Source organism: Salvelinus fontinalis, chromosome 2 (assembly GCF_029448725.1).
Source record: "Salvelinus fontinalis isolate EN_2023a chromosome 2, ASM2944872v1, whole genome shotgun sequence".
In the NCBI taxonomy this organism is placed as follows: domain Eukaryota; kingdom Metazoa; phylum Chordata; class Actinopteri; order Salmoniformes; family Salmonidae; genus Salvelinus; species Salvelinus fontinalis.
The window spans coordinates 30,088,152-30,107,989 of NC_074666.1; the positions used below are offsets into that span (position 1 = coordinate 30,088,152).

The following is a 19,838-nucleotide window of genomic DNA, read 5'->3' on the forward strand; positions in this document are numbered from 1 at the left end:
CCTCTCATCTCCTCTCCCCTCCCTCATCCTTCATCCCTTCTTTCTTCACTGCTTCGCCACAAAGCCATCATTTATTCCATACCCGTCTCCATGTCACTGTATTTGTTCATCCACCTTTTCCGGCAGTAAAATAAATAATGTGACAAACAGCTCAGGAGAAGAAGAAAGGCCAAGCCCCTCCTCTTAAGGGCAGTAAATTGCACGAGGAGAGAGAGAGAGAGAGATTTTAACCACTGTTATGGGTCGCATATAATCACTCTCACGTCACCGTTTTACTCTGTGTCTCTGACAGAAAAGTTGGAGTTCCTCTTCCCTCCATGGGCAGAACATTTCCTGGATAGAAATGATGATGATGATGATAGGCCCTCACTGACCTGAAGCAGAGCTGATATCTGTCAATTGGACAGGGAGCTGGCTGCGCTCTTCACACAGGACTCCCTCAGGTGTCTCTGCAGGCATACGATTATTATAGATATATTTCCTGGCTGTATCTGCATGCGAGACGTTACTCATTCTCTATCTGGCCTGTACACCAGCACATTAACAGGGGAGCACTATTCATTAAACTAACAGGGAGGCTGTATGTCTGGAAGAGGCCAGTATGCAGGACAGCTACTGGCCAAAATAAACAATTCCTCTGTGAACATGTGAACAAACTGAAAATCCATTCATAAACTCATATTTCATTTCTAAAATGTCTTGTTGCCCTTTAAGACCAGTCTAAATTAAACATTACATTTAACTATTTATGAGCTGACAGACTTATGCAGGATGAGGTAGCCTCTTTAGGAATGTGCTGAGATCAGTTCCCTAACCACCAATTCTATCCTACACATACCATCATAACAATACTTAAGTTGTACAGGAGAACTACAAAAGTGAACTCCTCTACTCCCTCAATTTATTTTTGCAGTCCAATTCCAAACCACCCACCATTAGGCTACGTGACATCACAGTCCAAAACAGAGTTCAAACCAATGATGTATATACAAACTGGATTGCTGATGCTATGTATTGGTCAATGGGAGGCTTTGCAGCCACCGGTCGGCCGTATCGGCACTCCTCAGTGGCCATATGAAGCAGTCCTCCATAAGAATGAATGCAATTCTACAATATTTCGAGTAAATATTTAAAGGATGAAATTACATGTATTTAAGTATTTTTTGTTGTAGACAGTAACATTAACTTTCTCAAAGTTTTATTTTTATGTTTAGCTAACATAATATAATTTTAAAATATGCATTAATGTGTCAATACTAGAATAAAGGTGGCATATACAAATGTAGACATTAATAAATGCATTTCCATAGCTTCCAAATTTTTTTTTACAATGGTGGGGGATTGCCAAGATGGAGGCACGGTGGCTTCAAAACAGCGCCCCCTTTCAGTCATATAGTGTATATATAAATCATTGGTCCAGACAGTATCTAATCTTCAGCCCCTCAGGGTGGTCTGGTAAAACTAGCCCCTCACACACTTATGCCGTTCTACTCGTGCATCAGCAGGGCAGTTTGTTAGCTGATGGAAACTGAGTGATGTTTGCACGGGAATTGACACATTTGTATATTTTAATAGTTATTGCATTCCTGAGCGCTTATTCACCAGTGACAGGGAAACAAACAATGGCCTTATTGTGGGTTGGAGCTCAGCTAGTGCCCTGGTCCCTACCAGCCTTGTCAGGAGAGGAGAAGCACAGAGGCCTAGCTCATCAGCAGTCTGTTATGTGGGGCTCATGTTCTTAGCAGAATCCTGTCTAGGGCTGATACTGCCCTTCCTATCCTTTGACCATATGACGATGTCATACAAACAGACTACTTATATTGTATAAATATGATGGTAAAAAAAATAAAAAAATACCACTCTGTAATAAACATAATGTTTAATATAAAAAAAAAATAAGAAAACACTGCATATATTTAACTAGTCACAATGGAAGAATTACAATAAAAAAACGGATCATATCTATAGTGGAAAGAATCCCCCTTCAAATATTAACATGGCACAAGAAAATTTCAAAAACTACAAACTTGCAATGAAAAAAACAAAATATGATTTTCTCACTGACCAAAGAACGATTCATGTTTAAATTTCATGTGCGGAAATAAATATTTTATATGATTCAGTTGACTTATCAAAACACTAGAACTACACCACATTTATCTTTTCTGAACATTTTAGTTTTGAACATTTGAATACAGCGAATTTACATTATATGTTACTATCTGATATAGCCTACTCAATGAAATACTTGATCCTGATGTAACACTGGTGCCTGGTCCTTCAGACCAGGATTTTCCAAACTCAGTACTGGGGCCCGCCCTGGGTGCACTTTTAGTTATTTTCCCCTAGCACTATACAGCTAATTAAAATCATCAAAGCTTGATGACAAGTTGATTATCTAAATCACCTGTGTAGCGCTAGGGCAGAAAACGAAACGTGCACCCAGGGGGCGTCCCAGGACCGAGTTTGGGAAAACCTGCTTCAGACAATGTTGCCATCTTTGTTCTTATACCAGAAAGTTAGAATCCTACTAAATTGGCTGCGTGTTAACCAGAACCAATTTGAGATATGTCTGATATTTAATACCACAATTATATAAATAATTATTACATTTATTTTAGTAGTTTAGCAGACGCTCTTATCAAGAGTGACTTACAGTTAGTGCATTCATCTTAAGATAGCTACCACATATCTCAGTCATAGTCAGTACAGTACAGGATTATCACATAATTACAATATCACTATAGCTACAGTGACATAGTAACTTATTTCACTCCTATACATGTTAAAGATTAGTATGGTGTTTTCATATTATTCCACTCATATATAGTACACAACAGAGATTAGTGCGTTGTTTTAAATAGCTATTTTGTCGTACTGTACCAAGTCGGTTTCCTCCCATTCCCCCTACTGCTATGCTCTATTAATTAATGTGGTTGGGAACAGAAAAGGTGTGTGGTGGTTTATGGTAGTGGAGTGGAGGGGGTGTATGGATGTGTTCCTTCGAGAAACTCAGCAGTTTATGCTTCGGCCTCATTAGTCTTGTTTCTTACAGCTGATAACTGCTGCTCTCAAATGGGTTTAAATGTGGAGAAGACACATCTGTGAAGGCTTGGTCAAATCATGAGCTGTTTCTTTGCCTGTGTTCTTCACATTGTAAAGGATGGCCTCTGTGACCATGCATGGCGTTGGGTGGGGACAGGTTGAGTGATTGATTGACAGGTACATAGAAGGGCTCAAGATGTGTCTGTCACACATAGTTTTCCCGGTGGTTGATGTAGATGCGGTCTGTCCCATGCTGGTGACACACCCATTCCTGATAAGACAGTGGCTGGTGGGAGGGTCTTCGGGGGTCCTGGTGCGCGAGCGTGGTGGGTGTTCTCTCTGCCATCTCAAACCGTCGATCAGCCCTGCGAGCCTGCAACACACAACAAAGAGGACGGGATGACACTCTCAGTTGCTGTTGATATACAATAAACATATCATATTCCAGAAATTAAAAAAACTTTCCATTTCAATCCTAAATATATGCAGCTAAAAAATAATATCAAAGATGTGTAAGTTGAAAAGGATGTTGTTTAGGTTGGCACTGAATCAGTAGAGAGGGGCTCACAAAAGAGAGATGCTAATTGGATGGAAATGACTGTTCTCCCAGTAGTCCAAACAGACAGCAGCCATTGTTGGAAATACTAGACCCAAGCTCTACATACACAGATATTCATTTAAAAACAGGAAGAAAAGAAACCTTACTAGTGTGTGGTTTCAATAGTATTCTTGTCTGTGTGCATCTGACAAATTACTAAAATGTAAATATTCTTGTAGTGTTATTTTCAAACATAACTGTAGTATACTGTAGTATTTACTGTAGTGTTTTGCAGACATGATAGTAGTATATTGTAGTAATTACTCATACATTTTTTTGGCATAGAAGTGTGGGCTTGAGGAAACTTACTTGACAAATACTAAAATAGCAAATTTTCCATAACCTGTAGGTAGGAAGGACTGGAGTCTGGATAGTTCAGAGCTACTGCTGTTTTCTATAACATGTATGGAACACAATACAGCATATGGTCTATACATATGGTCTATTCTCAGTCATGGGTGGCACAAATTGGGATATGGGGGATGGGAATGGGTGGGGTATATGAAAATTAAATAATGTAGTATTACTATAGTAAAAAGACTGTAGTCTTTTGCCAACAATGTAGTGTTTTTGCGGACATTACTGTAGTATTTACAATGCTATTCTACAGTATACTACAACATTCTATGTAAGCATTACACTATCGAGGGGGATACTTAAGCAATAAGGCATGATGGGGTGTGATATATGGCCAATATACCACGGCTAACTGCTGTTCTTAAGCACGACGCAAAGGGGAGTGCCTGGATACAGCCCTTAGCCATGGTATATTGACCTTATTCCACAAACCCCCAAGGTGCCTTATTGCTATTATAAACTGGTTACCAATGTAATTAGAGCAGTAAAAAGACATGTTTTGTCATACCCGTGGTATACGGCTGTCAGCCAATCAGCATTCAGGACTCGAACCACCCAGTTTATAATACAGTTTATACCATGGCATTGTTGAATACTCCTTGCTGATTGGCTTGAAGGGAATTCTAGAGTGTGCATTATTTCCCAATAACACACAGTATATTTGCACGGTAGAATTCAATGGCTACAGAACATTTTTACAAGTTTTGTTTGACCTGCTTTTGAAAGCAAAAGTCGAATTGAAAACAGTATTGGTATTGTTGAATTCGATTTTTATAATAGCAAGCTAGGAATGATGGTTTGGTAGGCTAAACTAGCAAGTATGTTTGCTTGGTTACCATGGCAACTACTGTAGCCATCTAGTAAACTTGCTAGCTACTTCAGCGGATGTTGAACACATTTCAGCGCTTGCGTGTGTTCTTGGAACACACCTTCCGCGTTGTTCATTATTTTCCATAGAATACATAGGCCATCGTTGATCATTCTTTACGAGTAGTATAGCTAGTATTCTACAGTATACTACAAACTGATATAGTTCTGTAAGTACTACACATGATCAAGGGATACTATAGTGTGGAGTATAGTATTTTCCAGTATACTACATTTCATTACAGTTTACTACAGAATTCTAAGTACTATAATATTCTATAGTAAACTGTAGTATTTTTTTCATGAGGGCTGTTAGGAGCAGTGTGGTGTAGTGCATCAACCCTAACCTAACCCTAGCTTCATGTCTACATCACTGCTCAACCTTAACCCTTAACCATAACCCTAACCCCAGATGTAGCCCTAACCCTAGCACCACCTGCAACCCTACACATAATAAAGTGTATAGTTTTAATGTCACGGGCACAAGTACAGTGAAATGCTTTTCTTGCAAGTCCCAAACCAAACAATGCAGTAATCAATATCAATGTAGTACTAAAAATAACATAAGAGCAAAAACACACAATAAATAAAGATTAAGTAATAAGCTATATACAGGGTCAGTTCCAATACCATCATTTACAATGTGCAGGAATATTGGAGTGATAGAGATAAATACTGCATGTATAGGGTAAGGTGACTACGCATCAGGATATATGATAAACAGAGAAGCAGCAGCATAAATTATGATTGTATGTGAGCATGTGTGTATGTGCGTAGAGTCAGTATAAATGTGTGTGCATGCTATGTGTGTGTTGGAGTGTCAGTGTGTGTGAGTGTGTAGAGTCCTGTGAGTGTGCATAGAGACAGTGCAAAAACAACAAATAAAATACAAGGGTCAACTTAGATAGTCTGTGTAGCCATTATTTTAGCTATTTAGCAGTCTTATGGTTTGGGGATAGAAACTGTTCAGAAGCCTGTTGGTGTCAGACTTGATGCACAGGTATTGCTTGCCGTGCGGCAGCAGAGAGAGCAGTCTATGGCTTGGGTGGCTGGAGTATTTAACAATTGTACGGGCCTTCCTTTCACACCGCCTGATATAGAGGTCCTTGATGGCAGGGAGCTCGACCCCAGTGATGTACTGGGCTGTCTGCACCACCCTCTAGCGCCATGCAATTGAGGGCGGTGCAGTTGTCATTCCAAGCAGTGATGCAGCCAGTCAAGATGCTCTTAATGGTGCAGCTGCATAACTTTTTAAGTATTTGAGGGCCCATACCAAACCTTTACCACTTCCTGGGGGGAAGAGGCGCTGTCGCACCTTCTACACGACTGTGCACGTGTGAGTGGACCAATTGAAGTCCTTATTGATTTAGACCCTGAGGAACATGAAGCTCTTGACCCTCTGCATTGCAGCCCTGTCGATGTGGATGGGGGTATGCTCGCCACTCCGTTTCCTGTAGTCCACGATCAGCTCCTTGGTCTTACTGACGTTGAGGGATGGGTTGTTGTCTCGGCACCACACTGCCAGACCACTGACCTCCTCCCTGTAGGCTGTCTCATCGTTGCCAGTGATCAGGCCTAATACTGTCGTCAGCAATCTTGATGATGTTGGAGTCGTGTTTGGCCACGCAGTTGTGGGTGAACAGGGAGTACAGGGGGGGATTAAGTACACACCCCTGTGGGGCCCTCATGTTGAGGGTCAGCGTGGCGGAGGTGATGTTGCCTACCCTCACCACCTGGGGTTGGCCCTTCAGGAAATACAGGATCTAGTTGCAGAGGGCGGTGTTCAATAATAGTACAGTGCAGTGTTTACCTGTGACAGGGAGGCCACCTGTGGTGCATGGACAGCCAGAGGGATGGCTGGGGGTCTCTCTGTGTATGGAGGAGGTGGCTTGTGTGTTGGAGGTAGATCAATTCTGCAGGGAGACAGGAGAAAATAAAAAACATTTGTTGTCACTCTTAAAATGTAAGCAGATAGTGACTAAAACTCACACCGTAAGACATATTATTGTGAGATGGCAAACCAGGTAATTGCAAAGTGGTTGGACCAGATTAATTAAATTGTTAGGAACGGTTTCCACTGTGAATTAAATTAATTCCAGACTAGAATTGACAGGCACTAAGCCGGGTTAAATAGAAGGATTAAGTTAACATCCATCCCTAATCAAGGCTCACCTCACGCTTGGCTTGCCAATCAACCTAATCTCCTCCCACATCCTTCAAACCCCACTCAAGTTCCCCTCAACATCAATCCCCCTCCACCAGCAAAACACTGACCAACTCCCCTCCAATGGATCCTATTCTAAACACTAGTTGTAAAAACCATCCTCCTACTTCGCCTCACACAACCATCACAGCATCTTCACTCAACTACACTGTCAGCTCTTTCCTCTACACTTTCCTCCTGTTTTGGAGAGCTGTAGTATCATCTCTCTTGCACTAACTCCAAATTGTTGTCCTTCACCCAGGTCATACAAACAGGGACATGTAATATTAGGCTGTGGATGTACTTCCTATTATTGTAGTGTTGACGCTCACACTCCAGAGAATTGGAAAGCAGCTTGAGTTCATAGTTAATTTTTGCAACCTTCCCCCACTGATCAAAAACATATACACTTGGACCTGTGGTCATTTATTACCTCTCGTCATAATCATTGATTTCTAAAAAGATTGATCACCCAAAAGTGCATCCCTTATCACTGCCTTGCTCCTAGGACTCCAGCTCCTTCTCTGCTACTTGGATGAGACCTGGAGAGAAGACATGGTTGATGTATAGTTAATGAACTTGCGTGTGTTTCCCACAGTAGCCTGTGTGACAGTAGACTGCACCAGATCCATTAGAAGAAGACCTGGGCTTTAATGTGTGTGTGATGACAGAGAGGGATGAGGCCTGGAACCATTCAGCCGGGCCCACAGGGTCAATAGGGACGCCCTCAGGGGGACACAGCCAGGGTTACACTCAGGACACCGCCTTTTTTTTGCATCAGACACACACCATGAAGGCCCAGAGTAGAGTAGACACACCCGTCTGGACCTGGACCTGGACCTGGACCTGGACCTGGACCTGGACCTGGACCTGGACCTGGACCTGCCTGCCTGCCTGCCTGCCTGCCTGCCTGCCTGCCTGCCTGCGTGCCTGTCTGCCTGCGTGCGTGCGTGCGTGGTGTGTTTGAGTAGTAGAGCTATGTGGCACACGCATGCAGGGACGGAAATAATTTTTTTCCATTCGCACACAGCTGTTCAATACTGGGTTTCAGATCAGTGTCATGTTTCTTTTGGCCAGACTGGATGTATTAGAGTCTTCTCCAACAGTCAGACTGAGAATCTGCTCTCACACTCACCAGCTCCAAGGCCGTGGGGACAAACGGCTGTAGAATCCAAATGTGAAACTCCAGAGAAAGAGCCAGAGTTGAGATTTAACAAAGCGATCAGACTACTATCATAATGGTTAAATAACCCCTTGGATCAATGGCGAAACTAGTGAAACAATCTAGGCTTATTATCACCATTATTACCAGGATTAAACTAGTGCTCTTAATCAGAAACTGCTAGAATGTAGGGATAGGGTTTGGGCGAGTAAGAGTCAAGCATACATACAGTTGAAGTCTGAAGTTTACATACACTTAGGTTAGAGTCATTAAAACTCATTTTTCAACCACTCCACAAATTTCTTGTTAACAAACTATAGTTTTGGCAAGTCGGCTGGGACATCTACTTTGTGCATGACACAAGTAATTTTTCCAACAATTGTTTACAGACAGATTATTTCACTTATAATTCATTGTATCACAATTCCAGTGGGTCAGAAGTTAACATAAACTAAGTTGACTGTGCCTTTAAACAGCTCGCAAAATTCCAGAAAATGATGTCATGGCTTTAGAAGCTTATGATAGGCTAATTGACGTCAATTGGAGGTGTCTCTGTGGATGTATTTCAAGGCCTACCTTCAGACTCAGTGGGAAAATGGTAAAATCAAAAGAAATCAGCCAAGAAATTGAACAATCAGAAATTGTAGACCTCCACAAGTCTGGTTCATCCTTGGGAGAAATTTCCAAACGCCTGTAGGTACCACGTTCATCTGTACAAACAAGAGTACGCAAGTATAAACACCATGGGACCACGCAGCAGTCACCGCTCAGGAAGGAGACGCGTTCTGTCTCCTAGAGATGAACGTACTTTGGTGCGAAAAGTGCAAATCAATCCCAGAACAACAGCAATGGACCTTGTGAAGATGCTGGAGGAACAGGTACAAAAGTATCTATATCCACAGTACAACGAGTCCTATTTCGACATAACCTGAAAGGCCACTCAGCAAGGAAGTAGCCACTGCTCCAAAACCGCCATAAAAAAGCCAGACTACGGTTTGCAACTGCACATGGGGACAAAGATCGTACTTTTTTGAGAAATGTCCTCTGGTCTGATGAAACAAAAATAGAACTGTTTGGCCGTAATGACCATCGTTATGTTTGGAGGAAAAAGGTGGAGGCTTGCAAGCCAAAGAACACCATCCCAACAGTGAAGCACGGGGATTGCAGCATCATGTTGTGGGGGTGCTTTGCTGCCGGAGGAACTGGTGCACTTCACAAAATAGATGGCATCATGAGGCAGGAAAAGTATGTGGATATATTGAAGCAACATCTCAAGACATCAGTCAGGAAGTTAAAGCTTGGTCGCAAATGGGTCTTCCAAATAGACAATGACTCCAAGCATACTTCCAAAGTTGTGGCAAAATGGCTTAAGGACAACAAAGTCAAGGTATTGGAGTGGCCATCACAAAGCCCTGACTTCAATCCTATAGAGAATTTGTGGGCAGAACTGAAAACCTGACTCAGTTACACCAGCTCTGTCAGGAGGAATGGGCCAAAATTCACCCAACTTATTGTGGGAAGCTTGTGGAAAGCTACCCAAAACGCTTGACCCAAGTTAAGCAATTTAAAGGCAATGCTACCAAATACTAATTGAGTGTATGTAAACTTCTGACCCACTGGGAATGTGATGAAAGAAATAAAAGCTGAAATAAATCATTCTCTCTACTATTATTCTGACATTTCACATTCTTAAAATAAAGTGGTGATCCTAACTAACCTAAGACAGGGAATTTTTACTCGGATTAAATGTCAGGAATTGTGAAAAACTGAGTTTAAGTGTGTATAAGGTGTATGTGCTAAGGTGTATGAGTGTGAGAGCACACACACACACACACACACACACACACACACACACACACACACACACACACACACACACACACACACACACACACACACACACACACACACACACACACACACACACACACACACACACACACACACACACACACACACACACACACACACACACAAATGCTTTCAACCTGAAAGATCCAAACAACCCCACCTCCCGCTAGCTGAGAGAGTCTCCATAGGCTTTATCCTAAACTGCTACCATGACAGATGAATGAGAGGCTTTTAGCAGAACTGCCCAACAACTCCCATTCTCTCTAATGTCATGTACATTAATGTACTGTATTGTACATTAATGTATTAATTAATGTACATTACTCTGTATTGTAGTTGAACCCTCCCCTGCATGCAGTGTTTAACAGTGTGCAATGTACGTTAATAAAGACTGTAGCACCACAGACTGATTGCTCCCACATCAGACACATCCTCCTCAGCTCACTGTGTTTCTCTCTGTCTCCCTCATGAAGAACATCATCTGGGAGTGATGCTCCGCTAGGGGCCGCCCACTTCTATGGAATGGGAGCGGCTGATTGGCCAGCTCGTCCCGGGTGTCAGAAACTGAATCTGTGAATGTATGGTGAGGAAATGCAGACAGACAGGGATGTGTGGGATTGAGGAGGCCTTTCATGAACAAAAGGGAAACATAGAGTATGTAATCCCTGTGGGGATAGAGATGCCGGATAGATCTCCATATCTATGCTGTAATAGGACATACCAATGAGAAAAACATGCTATTGTTTTGCTTCACATCCTGTATTGGGAAATGTGTGTATTTGTGTGTGTCTGACATAAAACCTCATCCTAAAAGGAGGACAGGAGGATACACAGATATGAGTTGAAATATTATAACAGCCCCTTCTTTTGTGGCTTCCAAATCACTAGAATCAACTTAATCACTAGAATCAACTTAATCACTAGAATCAACTTAATCACTAGAATCCACTTAATCACTAGAATCAACTTAATCACTAGAATCCACTTAATCACTAGAATCAATTTAATCACTAGAATCCACCTAATCACTAGAATCAACTTAATCACTAGAATCCACCTACACACACATGGTCTGATGCCAGTCACAGAACTCTTGTGCAGGGAGTGACCCAACTCTCATGTACTGTAAATAATTTAATCTAAAAGTTCCTTCCTTCTCCTTGCCCCAACGTTAACATGAGCACAGGTCTAGCAATAGAAACTTACTCAGCTAAACAAGACAAGGAACTCCTGCCAAGACTGCAATTACCTGTCACACCTCAACTTTATACCACCACCTCTTTACTTCCCTGCACCAGACTCCATTTTATGGTACACTGCAGTGGAATGACACAAAGCGCAGTATGTGTAGGAAAGCCCTTTGGATTTGAGTTGGACTGTACGCTGATATTATACAGTCACAAAACATATCAGTTGATGATATAACTCATGGCTTAATTGATTAGCTACTGCCGTAGTATACGGTGACTTTAACTCACACTTTGTCTATGTACGCTGGGGGCGAGGTCTTCCGTGCGGTGAGGATGATGATGGTGAAGACGGCAATGAGGAAGAGGGCGAGGACCGCCCCCATCACTGCCCCCGCCACGGCAATGGAGGTGTACCTCTGTTCCTGAGACTGGTCTGGAAAAGAACACAGACGGATGATATGAAACAGCACAGACACAACACCACGTAATAGAGCAGTGTGGATATCATGCAGAAATAAGTGAGAATATACAAATCCAGGAACATTCTAAGAGTGTAAATGTAGGTTTAAGAGGCTATGTGTGATGTGTGTGTGTCTGTGTGTGATGTGTGTGTGTGAGAGCGAGAGAGTGTGTTGTGTGCTGCAGGCACGTTACTTGCTCTGTCTCCCAGCAGTACTAACTACAGTAACAGTGTAATTAGGAGCTCTATGCTGCTCCTGCTGAAGGCTCCCCTGCAGGTCTCCAATACTTCACTTGGCCTCATTCACATTTCACTTCAACCTCCATCTTTCTCTATCAGTCTTTCTCCCTGATCCTGTGCATGTAAGGTGGCTTGGCAACCTCTCTCTGTTAACTCTGTTAGATTAAATGCTCGTTATCCATGTTGGGGGTCCAGAGAGGGGATTAGCAATAATTATGATTAATCAAGATTAATTAAATTCACAGAACCCTGGCCTGTGGCCAGTGAGGTGGGGAGGGCACTTATACAACCTAGTGGCATACACACAACTTTTATGGGGCCCGGTTGAACATAACAGTGTGGTTGCTTATTAGTTAGTGGCATGAAAGAGGGCTGATAGGGCTGAGAGGAGGGAGAGAGAGAGAGAGCTCCTATGAGCATAGTGGGGTGGTGGTGCCGGAGACAGGTGTGAGGTCTGTAGGTGAGAGGAGTGTGTTGTAGGGTGTGTGGATGTCCATGTTTAACTTTTCCATGACCAACACCTTTAGGAGGATCAGATAGTGAAAGAGACAAGAACCGCCAACGTTATAAAACTCCATCCTGGCAATGCATTCCAAAACTACAAACTGACCCGGAAAGGCCAGAAGGAAGCAGAAGTTTACGACCGAATCCCGCTCCTAACCCAGTTTAGGTCAGGGCGACTCTAAACCTCAGAGGTGACTGAACACACCTCACTGACCTATAGAGGTCAAACTGAGGGTGGGAGGGGTCAGAGGATGCCCCCTGAGACAGTCACCCACCCTAAAATCCCCACAAGTAAGGTCAATGGTCACGTGGTTACTGGGACAACAGCTAGCCACAAGGGAGCAGATGCTCATATAGAGGGCGGGTCAGATGGAACGAGGAGGCGGGACAGGAAGAGTGTGGGTGGTCGTGGTCTGTCACCCTCTCAAGCATCTGTCCCTATCAGATACCAGCTAGCAGCACAGTGGGGCACAGTCCTGGTGGTCCCCACTACTCTGTTTGCTACAGTCGAGCTCAATCTTTATTTAAGAACTGATTCCTAAATTAAATATTTTCACATTAATTTAGAATGTACCCTACCCTGCTGTCTGCACTGTGGGTTGTCGAATCTGGTTTGTAAAGTATCCCTAGAATCTCTTCATGTCTGCTGAAGGTGATAGATAAGACAAATCATTGAATATATGTGTTAATTGTGGGTTTCAATGCAATTCAAGCATAACAGACTGAAACTCATTACTGTTGGAGAGCTGGTGTTAAATTAACATTCCAGTCAGGACTATAGTATTAGGCCAAGGTGAATGAGACCAACTTTCATAGACTAACTACTGAAAGAAGAGCAGATCTATAACGTTGCACGCTGAGAGTCGGGAATCAAGTTCAGGGATTGACTGTATTAATAAATAAACACAACATAATACAAAATAAGAAACACATACAACGCACAGACATGAAACAGAAACAATAACACCTGGGGAAGGAACCAAAGGGAGTGACATATATAAGGCAGGTAATCAAGGAGGTGATGGAGTCCGGGTGAGTGTCATAATGCGTGTAACGATGGTGGCAGGTGTGCGCCATAACGAGCAGCCTGGTGACCTAGAGGCTGGAGAGGGAGCACACATGACAAGATAAAAAAAATAAGAGTTTCTGGAAAAGATGTGTCGTGATGACATACAGTGCCTTCAGAAAGTATTCACACCACTTGACTTTTTCTACATTTAGTTAGGTTACAGCTTGAATTTCAATTTAGATTTGTTTGTCACTGGCCTATACACAATACCCCATAATGACAAAGTGGAATTATACTTTAAGAATTTTTGACTAATTAATAAAACCAAAAAGCTGAAATGTCTTTAGTCAATGAGTAAGTATTCAACCCCTTTGTTATGGCAAGCCTACATAAGTTCAGAAGTATACATGTGCTTAACAAGTCACATACTGTAATAAGTTGCATAAACTCTGTGTGCAATAATAGTGGTTAGCATGATTTTTTAATGACTATCTCATCTCTGTACCCCACACATACAATTATCTCTAAGGTCCCTCAGTCAAACAGTGAATTTCAAACACAGATTCAACCACAAAGACCAGGGAGTTTTTCCAGCGCCTCACAAAGAAGGGCACCTATTGAAGACATTGAATATGCCTTTGAGCATGGTGAAGTTATTAATTACACTTTGGATGGTGTATCAATACACCCAGTCACTACAAAGACAGCTGCCGGAGAGGAAGGAAACTGCTCAGGGATTTCACCATGAGGCCAAAGGGGACTTTAAAACAGTTACAGAGTTGAATGGCTGTGACAGGAGAAAACTGAGGGTGGATCAACAACATTGTAGTTACTCCACAATACTAACCTAATTGACAGAGTGAAAAGAAGGAAGACTGCACAGAATAAAAATATTCTTGTTTGCAATATGGCACTAAAGTAAAACTGCAACAAATGTGGCAAAGTAATTAACTTCATGTTCTGAATACAAAGCGTTATGTTTGTGGCAAATCCAGCACAATACATCACTGAGTACCAGTCTTCATATTTTCAAGCATGGTGATGGCTACATCATGTTATGGGTATGCTTGTTATCGGAAAGGACTAGGGAGTTTTTTCAGGATAAAAATAAACAGAATAGAGCTAAGCACAGGCAAAATCCTATAGGAAAACCTGGTTCAGTCTCCTTTCCAACAGACACTGAGAGACAAATTCACCTTTCAGCAGGACAATAACCTAAAACACAAGGCCAAATATACACTGGAATTAGTTTCCAAGGTGGTTTTGACTTAAATTGTCTTGAAAATCTATGGCAAGACTTGAAAATGACTGTTTAGCAATGATCAACAACCAACTTGACAGAACTTGAAGAACGGTAAAAATAATTATATGCAAATATTGTACAATCCAGTGCAAAGCTATTAAGGACAGATCGAAATTGACTGGGTGGAGGGGTAGTCCAAAATAGAGGAGACTTGTCAAACTTTTTTTGCTTTGGGGAGGGTCGTGTGTTTTTTTGGGGGGTACAAGGCTCTGCCCTCCAAGGCAACTGCCCCCTGGTTTACATGTGCTCTTCAGCTCTTATTTTCCCTATAAAAATGGCTTGAATTACTTTTGATACTAGCCTATTAAAGTTAAGAAACGTTTCTGAAAGTTTGGTATGGTGTGGCTATTATTAAGCTTGAGCTATCGCAGGCCTATGAAATGAAGGCAGTGCGCCCTGGCGTTCCAACTGATTCCGACAGTTGAAGTAGAGGCGAAGACTGTTTCAGGTCTACCAGAGTTGAATTATTTTGTACTTTTACTCCTTTTTTCTCCTCAATTTCGTGGTATCCAATTGGTAGTTAGAGTCTTGTCTCATCGCTGCAACTCCCAAACGGACTCGGGAGAGGTGAACGTCGAGGGCCATGCGTCCAAAATACAACCCAACCAAGCCGCACTGCCCACTTAACCCAGAAGCCAGCTGCACCAATGTGTCAGAGGAAACAACGTACACCTGGCGACCGTGTCAGCGAGCATGCGCCCGGCCCGCCACAGAAGTCACTAGAGCCCGATGGGACAAGGACATCCTTGCCAGCCAAACCCTCCTCGGGGTCTCCCAGTCGCGGCCTGCTGCAACAGAGCATGGACTTGAACCAGGATCTCTAGTGGCACAGCTAGCAACTGCGATGCAGTGCCTTAGAATACTGCGCCACTCGGGAGGCTCCCTGGCCTACCAGTTACTACTATGGTCAAACAATATAATGCTCATCTTTATACAAAATATTTGGATCGAAAATGTACGAATTACCCTCCTTCTGTACGTCTATATGTAACAGTATAACTTTAAACCGTCCCCTCGCCCCGACACGGGCGCGAACCAGGGACCCTCTGCACACATCAACGACGGTCGCCCACGAAGCATCGTTACCCATCGCTCCACAAAGGCCACGGCCCTTGCAAAGCAAGGGGCAACACTACTTAAGTCTCAGAGCAAGTGACGTAACTGATTGAAATGCTACTAGCGCGTACCCGCTAACTAGCTAGCCATTTCACATCCGTTACATATATCTCTATAGCAGATGCAGTAGTAAAAAAAATGCATGTTGGTGTCGTAGCATGCCACCGGCATATCTCTATCTCTCTGGGGCTAGGCTGAAGCTTCTCTTCCTTTATATAGGTTATATATTTACAGTACCAGTCAAAGGTTTGGACACACCAACTCGTTCAAGGGGTTTTCTTTATTTTTACATTGTACAATAATAGTGAAGACATCAAAACTATGAAATAACACATATGGAATCATGTAGTAACCAAAGAAGTGTTAAACAAATCAAAATATATTTTATATTTGAGATTCTTCAAAGTAGCCACCCTTTGCCTTTATGACAGCTTTGCATACTCTTGGCATTCTCTCAACCAGCTTCATGAGGTAGTCAGCTGGATTTCAATTAACAGATATGCCTTGGAATTTCTTTCCTTCTTGAAGCGTTTGAGCCAATCAGTTGTGTTGTGACAAGGTAGGGATGGTATACAGAAGACAGCCCTATTTAGTAAAAGACCAGGTCCATATTATGGCAAGAACAGCTCAAAGTAAGCAAAGAGAAATCACAGTCTATCATTACTTTAAGACATGAAGGTCAGTCAATCTGGAAAACGTCAAGAACTTTAAAAGTTTCTTCAAGTCAGTCGCAAAAACCATCAAGCGCTATGATGAAACTGGCTGTCATGAGGACCGCCACAGGGAAGGAAGACCCAGAGTTACCTCTAATGAAGAGGATAAGTTCAACAGAGTTAACTGCACCTCAGACTGTACCCCAAATAAATGTTTCACAGAGTTCAAGTAACAGACACATCTCAATATCAACTGTTCAGAGGAGACTGCGTGAATTAGGCCTTCATCGTTGAATTTCTGTGAAGAAACCACTACTAAAGGACACCAATAATAAGAAGAGACTTGCTTGGGCTAAGAAACACGAGCAATGGACATTAGACCGGTGGAAATCTGTCCTTTGGTCTGATGAGACCAAATTTGAGATTTTTGGTTCCAACCCCCTTGTCTTTGTGAGGGGATGAACTCCGCATGTGTGGTTCCCACCGTAAAGCATGGAGGAGGAGGTGTGATGTGTGGGGGTGCTTTGCTGGTGACACTGTCAGTGATTTATTTAGAATTTAAGGCACACTTAACCAGCATGGCTACCACAGCATTCTGCAGCGATACGCCATCCCATCTGGTTTGCGCTTAGTGGGACTATCATTTGCTTTTCCACGGGACAATGACCCAACACAACTCCAGACTCTGTAAGGGCTATTTGACCAAGAAGGAGAGTGATTTAGTGCTGCATCAGATGACCTGGCCTCCACAATCACCCAACCTCAACCCAATTGAGATGGTTTGGGATGAGTTGGACTGCAGAGTGAAGGAAAAGCAGCCAACAACTCCTTCAAGACTGTTAGAAAAGTATTCCAGGTGAAGCTGGTTGAGAGTGACAAGAGTGTGCAATGCTGTCATCAAGGCAAAGGGTGGCTACTTTGAAGAATCTAAAATCTAAAATATATTGGGATTTGTTTAACACTTCTTTGGTTACTACATGATTCCATATGTGTTATTTCATAGTTTTGATGTCTTCACTACTATTCTACAATGTAGAAAATAGTAAAAATAAAGAAAACCCCTTGAATGAGTTGGTGTGGCCAAACTATTGACTGGTACTGTAAATATTAATTAAAATATGAATATCATACAGTTGACATCTAAGTCTTGCACCTAAACCTTGCATGCAATGCCCTGACACATTTAGTGTTAAAATCTCTGACAGCTGAACTGCGAGGTGGACAATTATTGTTTTAGGAAAGCAGCCTAAACCCTTGCTACAGACTCCTGTAGCTCTGCTGTAGGCACTTTTATTGATAACTTTGACACCTTCTGGAAACAGAAGATACTCTACAGGAATGACGAAGTCCATCCAAATCATCTTGGCTCCTGGACAATGTTCTTGCATTTCAAGGCTGCGTTGAAACAATGACTGGTAAAATGATCCGAGACGAGCTCAGTTAATCCCTACCATTGTGACAATGAGTCGTCATAATGCGGCATCAAATGTACATGATCTTAGGGGCATTGGAAAACACAATGTAAGTAATTTAAATTATGTACCCATAATTGCACCGAATACATCTGTTGATCCTACAGCTATTGTAAGCAGTAATCATGAGCTTATAAACTTTAGTTACACTGTTAGCACTGAGGTGGTGTGCAATAGTAGGAAGACCACTTTATGCAGCTCACCCTGCACTATCAGCTCCAATGTAAATAACATGAGTAAGTCTACCTCTGATACGCTTCCCTGTAAAGCATTAAAAACAATCAAGCAACCCAGAAAAGTGCTAGAAATAGCCCATATTAACATATGTAGCCTAAGAAACAAAATCCATGAAGTCAATAACTTGCTTGTAACAGATGACATTCATATTCTGAAACTCACTGAGATAATAACTTTGATGATACAGTGGTAGCAATACATGGTTATAACATCTACCGAAAACACAGAAATGCCAACGGAGTCGGTGTTGCGGTCTATATTCAGAACCACGTTACTGTAAAGCTTAGAGATGATCTAATGTTAAATACTGTTGAAGTAATATGGCTACAGGTTCATCTGCCTCACCTAAAGCCCATTCTTGTGGGAAGCTGCTATAGACCACCAAGTGCTAACAGTCAGTATCTGGATAATACTTGTGAAATGCTTGAAAATGTATGTGATATCAACAGAGAAGTATACAGTTTACATACACTTAGGTTGGAGTCATTAAAACTCGTTTTTCAACCACTTCACAAATTTCTTGATAACAAACTATAGTTTTGGCAAGTCGGTTAGGACATCTACTTTGTGCATGACACAAGTAATTTTTCCAACAATTGTTTACAGACAGATTATTTCACTTATAATTCACTGTATCACAATTCCAGTAGGTCAGAAGTTTACATAAACTAAGTTGACTGTGCCTTTAAACAGCTCGCAAAATTCCAGAAAATGATGTCATGGCTTTAGAAGCTTAGGCTAATTGATAGGCTAATTGACGTCAATTGGAGGTGTCCTTGTGGATGTCCACGGCTCAAAAAAATAAAGGGAACACTTAAACAACACAATGTAACTCCAAGTCAATCACACTTCTGTGAAATCAAACTGTCCACTTAGGAAGCAACACTGATTGACAATAAATTTCACATGCTGTTGTGCAAATGGAATAGACAAAAGGTGGAAATTATAGGCAATTAGTAAGACACCCCCAAAAAAGGAATGGTTCTGCAGGTGGTGACCACAGACCACTTCTCTTCCTATGCTTCCTGGCTGATGTTTTGGTCACTTTTGAATGCTGGCGGTGCTCTCACTCTAGTGGTAGCATGAGACGGAGCCTACAACCCACACAAGTGGCTCAGGTAGTGCAGCTCATCCAGGATGGCACATCAATGCGAGCTGTGGCAAAAAGGTTTGCTGTGTCTGTCAGCGTAGTGTTCAGAGCATGGAGGCGCTACCAGGAGACAGGACAGTACATCAGGAGACGTGGAGGAGGCCGTAGGAGGGCAACAACCCAGCAGCAGGACCGCTACCTCCGCCTTTGTGCAAGGAGGTGCACTGCCAGAGCCCTGCAAAATGACCTCCAGCAATTTATGGCTTAAGGACAACAAAGTCAAGGTGCTGGAGTGGCATCACAAAGCCCTGACCTCAATCCTATAGAAATTTTGTGGGCAGAACTGAAAAAGCGTGGGCGAACAAGGAGTCCTACAAACCTGACTCAGTTACACCAGCTCTGTCAGGAGGAATGGGCCAAAATTCACCCAACTTATTGTGGGAAGCTTGTGGAAGGCTACGCAAAACGTTTGACCCAAGTT

The 19,838-nt window shown here is 42.4% G+C and overlaps 1 protein-coding gene across 1 annotated transcript in view; it reads right to left on the bottom strand.

The window, feature by feature from the left end:
* Positions 1-1,911: 1,911 nt before the first annotated feature.
* Positions 1,912-19,838, bottom strand: part of LOC129816177 (nectin-3-like protein) — a 73,369-nt gene continuing 55,442 nt past the window's right edge. The window contains exons 6-8 of the mRNA XM_055870427.1: positions 11,562-11,706; positions 6,678-6,780; positions 1,912-3,418 (exon numbers count right to left, since the gene is read on the bottom strand). Of these exons, the coding sequence (XP_055726402.1) occupies positions 3,251-3,418; positions 6,678-6,780; positions 11,562-11,706 (416 nt within the window). The 3' untranslated portion in view covers positions 1,912-3,250. The remainder of the gene's footprint in view (positions 3,419-6,677; positions 6,781-11,561; positions 11,707-19,838) is intronic.